This window comes from Cebidichthys violaceus, unplaced genomic scaffold, assembly GCF_023349555.1.
Source record: "Cebidichthys violaceus isolate CVI_PGR_0920_01 unplaced genomic scaffold, fCebVio1.0.p SCAF_34, whole genome shotgun sequence".
NCBI classification, from domain to species: Eukaryota; Metazoa; Chordata; class Actinopteri; order Perciformes; family Stichaeidae; genus Cebidichthys; species Cebidichthys violaceus.
The window spans coordinates 2,651,873-2,661,695 of NW_027176528.1; the positions used below are offsets into that span (position 1 = coordinate 2,651,873).

Genomic DNA, 9,823 nt, shown 5'->3' on the forward strand with positions numbered 1-9,823 from the left:
ACCCACTGGTGAGCTTGCTTCGGTGTCTGCTTCTGCAGTATCCTCCTCCTCACCCATGGCTGCTGGAGACGCTCACACTGTCTGTGGTCCCTCTACTCTGCTTGACAAGCGGCCCCAGTCCTCATCCTCTTCCTCCAGGAGAAGGCGTCTAAAAGAGGCATTGTTCCAATGGTCCGGTGGTGTTCCTTGTTTGATCCCGGAGAAGGCACCCTGTGGGTCACGCCCCACTTCCTGGTCCAAGCCAACTGCCGCCCTGACTGAAGCATTGCAAACCGGGCCACCAATACAGCACCATAGGTCGGTATTTCATTAGTTGCCCCTTGATCTCGGTACTCAGTTACCATCCATTTGCCCGCTCTTCCCACCTGCAACCCTCATTGAGGTTAGAGGCGTTTGCTTTTTTAAGGCTGACACTTGCTGCTTTCCCGGTTCGACTGTTCCTGACATTCTGGCGAATCTCCATCACTTCTGCCTATGCTCCCCTCTTCAGTAAACAGGCTCATCATGCACGTTGGAACTAACGACATTGCCAGACAACACTCTGCCAAAAAAGACTTTAACCATCTTCTAGAGTTTCTAAAAAAAAATCAGGAAAGGAAATGTTTTTATCTGGCCCCATTCCGACTCTTAGCAGGATCCGCACTCAACACCTGGCTTAAGTCCGCTTGCAGGGCTCACAATGTTGGTTTTATTGACAACTTTAACTTGTTTTGGAATCGTCCCAGCTTCTAGGCAAGAGACGGTCTACACCCGAACAAAGCTGGCACTGAAGTACTAAAAGCCAATATTAAGTACACTGTTTACTCCTATCCACATGACTGACTGTTTTCACCTGACACTCGTGATCCTGGATCCCCTGTCCTCTGTCACTCTTCCTCTACGTTCATTCATCAGTCGCATGACCCCAGCAGCTCCCCCTATGGGCTTAGCGATCCTCCACCTGCAGCAGCAGTGTTTACCATACAGGCAGTTACATTAGTGAGGCCACCACTCCTGTCCCTTCGTCACCACGGTGGAGTGAACTTTTCCAACCTCATTCAGCCGTGCCTCCAAAGCAGCTGGGAACTACTTGAAGATTAGAATGGCCTTAGCTAATGTCAGATCGCTGACCAACAAGACATTAATTTTAATAGACTTTTTTAACTCCCACGAGATGGATGCTCTATGTGTCTGACAGAAACCTGGCTTAAAGACAAACCCAGTGCCTTCTCAGAGCTTGTCCCTACTGACTGTGGATACATTAACTCTCCCAGGCTGACTGGTAGAGGTGGTGGGCTTGCCACAGTCTTTAAAAGCAGTCTCTTTTGCCGCCAGGTTAAAATGGATCCATTGTCTAGCTTTGAGCTTCATCTCTTTGTGTTTCCACAGTCCAACAGAACCTCCTAAACCTAACGGTGTTTTTATTATTATGGAGTTTTCTGAATTGTTAGCTGAAATCTTCTCAAAATATGATAGTATTTTAATTTCTGGTGATTTTAAAATTCATGTGTGTTGTTCTTTTAAGCCAATGATGAATGACTTTTTAAAACTGATTGACTCTTTTAATCTTGTGAAGCTAGTCTCTGGTCCCACTTATGAACATGATCATACATTGGACCTTGTTTTATCTTTTGGTATTTCTGTAAGCATCAGTGAAATTGGTGAAGCAACGTTCTTGGACCACTTTAATCCCGTTTCCCTCACAGCTCTCTATCAACTAAAAACTACAATGTGCCACTCTGACATCATGCCCTCAGGTGTCTTTAAGGTTTTCGTTGAAATTGGACCATACAGTATATACTGTCAATTATAAACAGCTGTCTGTTTTCTGGTTCAGTCCCAGTTTATTTTAAACATGCAACAGTAATTCCTCTCATCAAGAAACTTAATCTGGAGCCCTCTGACCCATCAAATTACAGACCAATATCCACCGTCGGCATCCGAGGTACTGCCCTACAATGTTTTAAGTCCTACCTGACCGACAGATCATTCTCTGTCAACATGGGCAACTGCTCCTCTCAACAGGTCCCCCTGACCTGTGAGGTACCGCAGGGGTCCATTTTGGGTCAACTACTGTTCTCACTCTACATGATTCTTCTTGGGTCCATTTTCCAAAAACATAACATTTGTTATCACCTCTATGCCGACGACATTCAAATATACCTTCCCCTCAAATCTGGAACTGCCTCTATAAATTCATTAATGTGCTGCCTGGCTGATGTCAAAAGCTGGCTCTGGCTAAATTTTCTATGCCTCACTGAAGGTAAAACAGAGATCATGCTAATCAATCCCTCTCGCCTTTCAGCTGCTATACTGGACAGTCCCTCATTGTGTCTTGGCCCCATGGCAACCCACTGTATTTTCCATGTCAAAAATCTGGCTGTGATTTTGGACTCATCTTTTTTATATTGGATCTCCAAGTTGCGTCTGTTGTCAAAGTCAACTACTTTCAGCTAAGAATCTTAGCTAAGGTCAAATCCTTTCTCTCCTCAAAAGACCTGGAGAAAGTTATTCATGTTTTTATCACCTCTAGGCTGGACTATTGTAATTCTTTGTATGCTGGAATCGGAAAAAATCTTCTATCACACCTTCAGGTGGTGCAGAACTTTGCAGCAAGACTTTTAACTGGTACACGAAGGCGTGAACACATTTCATCGATCTTAAAATCCCTTCATTGGCTACGAGTACAGAATTAATTTAAAAATGTAGTATTTGTTTTTAAGTGTCTAAATAGCCCAGTCTATCTGTCCGACCTGCTGCAGCTCTATACCCCACCTCGCTCACTAAGGTCTCTCAACCAACAGCTTTTAGTTGTTGACCGGTCCTTCTCTGTTGCTGCAACTAAGCTCGGGAACAACCTTCCCCTTCACATTAGGTTGTCATCCACTTTACCAATGTTTAAAAGCTGTTTAAAAACCTATTTATTTTCTATTGGCACTTTTGTGTGATTTGTGTTAATTTTGTCTTGATTTTAACATTACTTACTTTTAGTAATCCAGTCTTTTTGAATGTATGACTGCTGTGACTGATGATGTGCTGCACTTTGGGCAACCTTTGTTGTGTGTTAAATGTGCTATACAAATACAGTTTTCTGTCCAAGGCACCAATGTGTGAAATGTGAAATTTGTCACAACCATAGCAGCAATAATGGTACTGTGGTCAGTTCAAAACCCGATTGAAAATCACTTAAAATGTTATTATCAAGTAGCAACTGTTTTAACTGAATTTACCTGGTATTCGAGGATCTTAGCCAGGATTGAGAGATTGGAGATCGGACGATAGTTGTTCAACTCTTTAGGGGTCTCAGCAATAATATCTTCAACCATCTTTAAGAGATAATGATCCAGATTATCTGGACAAACTGTAGCAATGGAAATATATTTAAAATCAAACAAATCCAGATTTCAATCATTTGCAGTATAATGGCAGAAGATGGGACGTATGTATTTACATGTGAGCTGTCAAATACAGACCTAGTCTGGATAAAAGTGTTTGTTAAACTGACTGACCATGACAGCTTTGTCTTTTATTTCATCTAACCATCTAGAATGTGTTCAGGGAGGCTTGAAGCAACATGTGTACCTGACAAGGATTTATTTCCAGAATGTTGAGGGGTTATTTAGATTCTCTGTAACTGACTTTAAATAAAACTCTAGAAAAATATCTGAAAATCTAGCTTGGGCCCAATTTATTTCTTGAAAAAAATACTTCTGAAATACTGTCTGAGTACCATGGGTTGTCATTACCACTGATCCTAAACTTTGTAATGGGAACATGTTTATTAGAGATAGACTGGGAATATCACCATGACAATATCCAGAATCAGCATAACTCTGCTGAGAACCCTGTAGCACAAATCATAAAGGAAAGCCTGCTTTTCAAATATGGTTTTTTTTATTAAATAGGGTTTTGGGGATTTTTGTATTTGTGACACAAGAAATTCTACAATAATCACCGACATCATGGCAGAATATGCCAGTTGATGTTAATTAAACCAATCAAGGTAGATCTATTTGATGTTTAGGATTTGGCTTTGGTGCATTAATACTCCCTGAGAGCCAGTCGTAATTTAGATCAAATATAGGGATGAATTCTGAGTGATTTAACTCATGTGAAATATCTGAAATAGATTTAAAAGCATTGTTTGAGACAGATGGGGGGGGGTCTACAGCAACCAACAACAGTGTTATGATAGTCCTTTGATACCCCCACTTTGATGGCCATCACTTCAAACTGTTTCGCTTTAGTAATTGACAAAGTTACAGAGCTAATGAGCTTGGATTTGACCTATGATAATTTAGCCTCCTTTACCTTGCTGATCATTTCCATAGACTTTGTGACCATCAGTAAAGATTAAGTCATCAGTTACCGATTTCTTAAATCAAGTTTCGGATAAAACCATTATATCAGCTTTAGTCCTATTATCCCAGATCTTGATCACATCCATTTTAGGAACAAGACTTCTAACATTTATAATGTATAAAACCAAGGCCTTGCCTACCTTTAAAATCTGAGGAAGTGGGTAAACATTATACAGACTGAGCACCTGTGTCTGGAGCAACTCCGGCAGTCCAGCCGTCCCCCTGAGCGTTTTTGCGCCCCCGTGGCCAGTTGGATCCAGTCACCCCTCCTCCGGACCCCCTCCGCCCACCCTTTTTGTCTTGCAACTGTTGAGACATCCCTCCTCCAGACCCTCTCCGCCCACCCTTTTTTGTCTTGCTCGACTTTGGACATCTGGAATCCATTCCTTGGGGGGGGGGGCGGCTTCGGCTTCCAACCCTGTACCGGCTTCCAACCCTGTGCCTACTAGTTTGCCTTCTTCCGGTGTCGGTCCACGGGAAACCACACCGTCAATCCTGCCTTCTGTCCAGTGTAAATAAAGTCTGTTCTTTACCTGAATCCTGTCTTATGGTCTTGCTATTGGGTCCTGTTCTGAACTCCCTTGACAGTGTTGACGTCAGTAAAATATTTAGTTCCAAGTACCTTTTTTATCTGCTGGAAGATATGAAACCGTGAGCCTGTCCCTAAACGTGGGGGCACGTCTAAAAGAAACAGTAGGGGGTTCAGGAAAAACTTAACTCAACAAAGTGTCACTCTTAATAACAGCCTAGTTGCTTTTAACAATGTGTTTGAATTTGTTCCAAATGTGTATTTGTGGTGATAAAATTGTTTCTGATAATAGTAAATGGACTGTACTTGTATAGCGCTTTTCTAGTCTTTCCGAACCACCCAAAGCGCTTTCACACTACTTGTCATCATTCACACACTGATGGCAGGGGCTAAGTGACACCTGCCTATCAGATTATATCACATTCATACACCGTAGGCACAGCTACGGGAGCAATTTTGGGGTTAAGTGTCTTGCTCAAGGACTCATCGACATGCGATTAGCGGAGCCGGGGATCGGCATAATGCTGTCGCATAATTCCAGCAGCCTGTCGTTGAAGGAGCAGTTTATAGAGCCTTCATCACAATTATCGCAAGAATATTTGGGGCAAAGAAATCATGGATTCGTTGTAGTTTCAGTTGCAGACTCACAAATGTAAAGTCCACCGTTGCATCATAATTACGTAACTGAATGAAAGTACAGTCAGATTTTCTGAGCACCTTGTTTTTTGAATTCTCCATCATATCTTTACTTGACCTCATGCTGTTCCACTGAGGTCAAGGAAAAGTGCTTAGGAGGACATTAGGACATACTTTTTTTTGGACCACTGCTGCAGAAAAAAAAGCTTATGAGGCAAGAGTGCAAAAAGCAGGCAGGAGCAGGAAGCAGATTACAGGTGAACAAAACCCCATATGACGACAAAAGACGAACTGACAATAGACAAATGAACTAAGGTGGTATAAATAGTCTGACTATTCAAGAATAGGTGAGCAGGTGGTAAGGTGAATGCAGGACTAATGAGGGACAGGTGAAACTAATCAAGGCAGACAAGGCAGCAAAATGACCAAAAAACCCCCCAAAGATGACACATAAAAGTGAACTACATAATAAAAAAGGAAACTGACTAAACAAATAACCAAGACCATGACATTTAATACCATATGATGACTTTCTTCATATTAGGGATGTTTCTGTTCACATGACACATCTGACAATCAAATTAAAGCTTGAAGTGAGACAATGTGTCAGTGACTGCACTCGGTGGGAGGGACCTAAATTGTATGTGAATTAAAGGCTGCATTAAATAGTGATGGAGCAAAGGCAGTCCATGCCACAGTGGCTCCATTAAAGCCAAATGGACAAAGTTCACACAGCATTGAGCTCCTTACCTCCAAGGCCAATGCCAAGAGTGAGAGTGACCACCACAATGAGGCACGAAGCAATTAGCAGCTCCAAGCGGTGGGCCAACAGTCTGCTCCTCCAGCTTTTCTTTAAGTCATCCTCTATTGAGACAAAATCCTCTATGACCATATACACTGTTTGGATATGATACAATATGAGCTGCCAACAGCTCAAACATCAAGAAGAGCTAGGACAACCTCAGAGAAAAGCTTTTATGATGTGAGACTTCTATAATTCATCAACAAAATCTATTAAATTTGTTGTTATCACAACCAGCCATGAAACAATGGGCATCACCACACCAATACTCTCTTATCCTCAATCAAAAACAGAGTGGAAAAAACTAAACTTTTTTATCTTTATATTTGTTTCCTACAGTTAGAATGGCACTCCAAGCCCATTCATACTACTAAAGACGGAAATCTTTAGAGACAACTTAAGTTCCTAAAACAGCTGGTCACTGTAGTTTTTAACAAACGTCACTCAAACAGGAGGAAATAGTAGATTTGTTGGGGACTATTTTCAGCGGCGGATTAATCCACATTTGGTGCTGAGTATTTCAGGCAGCAGGAGTGTGTGCTTTCATGGCAATGAAGGAACACGAGCGAACAAACACAAGTTTAAAATGGAGCAAGATGTATCAGGTTTTTGGATTTACACACAATACTTGCTAGTAGATACATTCATGGTTTGGGTTTTCTATTTTCTGACATACAATAGAGAATAACACTAGCCTTATCCTTTAATGATTTAAAACACACTCTACTGAGAAGAGGACAAATGTTCATGTAGTTATTTGGTTCAAACAGAGTTCATATTGTCCTTACAGAGCTGGAAAAATCCCTGTAAATGCAATCTAAAACATATTTTACATTCATACTTTGCCCAGCTCACTTACTGTATGTGTCTGTTCGCCAGCCTTTGGCCCTTCGGGAGAGGTTCTTTTAAGGATTTGTACCGAAACTGCAGAGTTGACCTTCCAACATATTTTTCAGTTTAGTGTCTAAACACAGCTAAACTACCTGTAAACCTCTTCATTCGTGATTAGATAGTCATAAAAGCTGAACTAAAACACAGAGTTGTATTTAAGATAAGGAAACAACTTTTCTCCAAGGAACCAAGAGCTAAAGGCGAGAACATATAACTCAATCTGGGACAGATGTAGCACTATTATCACCTCAAAACAGTGGGTCCCTTACATCATCTCATATTTCAAGCAGATCCCAACTGTAACTCTAACTGTATGCGGTTATCTCTATATCCATTGTTTCATGCTGTACCATTAACTCAAGAACATCACAGGGTCTCACCGTTGATAAATGGCTGCACCTTGGTGATTGGCATGGTGGGGCTAGGTGCAGCTGGAGGTCGGGGCTCTTCAGGTTTGATGGAATGGTTCTCCGATTGGGCAAAGCTGCCTAGGGGGCTGACGTTCAGTGTTTTGGGGGTCTCAACAGTGGGGAGGTCTTCCTCCGTCACCGAAACCACCTCTATCCTGGAGGGGTCCGGTTGATGGGGTGTCTCTGTCTTCAGTTCCTAAATGGGAGCAAAAGAGAGGGAAATGGTCCATATGACGGATTCATTTATTAAAAGGCATATACAGAGCACTGTGATAGCAGAGACACCAGTATCCCTGCCACTTCCATGTGGCCTATAGTAAGAACCTCGTCAAGCTTATCTACTTGTTCTCCTACCCTTCTCTACTTTTTCTTTCCTCTCCTTCCTTCTCTCATTTTCTCTCTCCCAGATACAGACAGACAGACACACACACACACACACACACACACACACACACACTCAAGCGCGCACACACACACACACACACACACACACACACACACACACACACACACACACACACACGTTTACTTTACTTTACATTCATTTATAACCACTTCTTGCCTAACAATAACCCTGACCTTAACCACTGACCCAAACATCATCTTTTTCACAAATGGGAACAAGGTTTGAGCCATCCCCAATCAACTAGTCTTTACTCTGAAATGTGTTGCCAGAGATAGCTTAAGTTAGGAACACAAACACACACACACACACACACACACACACACACACACACACACACACACACACACACACACCCAGGGGAACAAGTGTCAGGGGCTCCCTTGGCCCAATTCCACTCAAAGAGACATGCACCAGACTCAAAATTACCACAAAAAAACATAAAACAACTTCACATAAGCTCCCTTCAAACAGAGTACTGCAGGAGTCAGAAACCTAGAAATGAGTCAGCACGTTTGCACTTCTGGTTCCCTTGGCTAAAAGTGAATGAGTTTTCTTTGTGCTTTGGTTAGATGCCCGAAATAAGGTATGTGGTTAAAGCAAGTTAAAGAGATTTTAAATTTTTGTTCTACGATATAACATACTGTAGGTCAGTATACACCACTGGTGAATTTAGAAGCTTTACGTGTCTTAAAAAAGGCGGTTGCTTTCAGGTAGCTTATTGAGATTCCGTCATCCCTGCAGGACTCTATTGTCTTCAGTCTTAGCAATGTGTGATGTAATATGTCAGTGTTTTTTATATTTTGTTAATACATATGTATTCTATTGTGTCCGCCTGTTGTAATGGGCCTTCACAGCAAAAACAAGAGCACAGAAAACAGTGCATAAACCATACAGGGGCTGTTACATGGTAGAAAACTGTGGTCACTGTTAGTAACCACATTCCCATCTTTCACTGTGTGCTTTGATTTATCCATCTATCATTGTTTCATTAAGGGCTGTAACTAATTACTACTCTCATTATTGATTAACCTCATGAATATTAATCAATTAATAATTCAGCCTATGAAATGTAAGAAAATAATGGAAAATAAACATCAGAATTTTCTCAAGGAGAAACTAACTGTCCAAAACCCCCAATGTTATGTCTATCACTAATTTCTTTTACAAAATGTTGTCCACTTACTGTTGTGGGAGTTGATGTGTTAGGAAGAGCAGTGTTGGCAGCAGGATCTGCAAAACAAGAGATGAGAACCCGTGGGATAAGTGGAGATGACATTGATAGAGGAAAGAGAAAATAGAAAAATAATAATTAAAATAAGAAATCCTCAGGAAAAAGGCTTGTTGAGTTCTATTAACCAAGTTGTATCCAACGTACTGATCTCCACGAAGCTTTTTGTCATCGTGCCATTGTCCCCACTCAACTGCGCTTTGTCTAAGACCATGTCCCTCACTCACTATGTCCCTCTCTCTTTTTCTGTTCTTCTTCCTCTCTTTTTGCCCTTTTCTTCCTTCTTTATCTCTGTCCTAATGGCTGCTCTCCTGTCTTGCCTACTCTTTGGTACAAAGAGACACCTGAGTAGGTGAGTGCTGCCACTCGGGTCTGGGGATCGGATGACCCTACACCTCCCACTCTGTGGGTAGGGTTACATACTCGTGTGTCCCTTACGTGTCCTCAGAGTCGGATGGGGATGCAGGCGGAGGAGGAGGGAAGCTGCTGGTCACTGCCTGGACACCATTCAGTTGCTCCACTGTCCAACTGCCCAAATCCTGGGCAAATAAAACTAAACCTCCCTGCATGGCTACATACCA

At 41.9% G+C, this 9,823-nt stretch overlaps 1 protein-coding gene across 1 annotated transcript in view; it reads right to left on the minus strand.

Annotated features, from left to right (window-relative positions):
- tmprss3a (transmembrane serine protease 3a) overlaps positions 1-9,414 on the minus strand; it is a 34,609-nt gene extending 25,195 nt beyond the window's left edge. The window contains exons 1-4 of the mRNA XM_068725163.1: positions 9,390-9,414; positions 9,198-9,244; positions 7,569-7,804; positions 6,256-6,350 (exon numbers count right to left, since the gene is read on the minus strand). Of these exons, the coding sequence (XP_068581264.1) occupies positions 6,256-6,350; positions 7,569-7,804; positions 9,198-9,244; positions 9,390-9,414 (403 nt within the window). The remainder of the gene's footprint in view (positions 1-6,255; positions 6,351-7,568; positions 7,805-9,197; positions 9,245-9,389) is intronic.
- Positions 9,415-9,823: the final 409 nt, after the last annotated feature.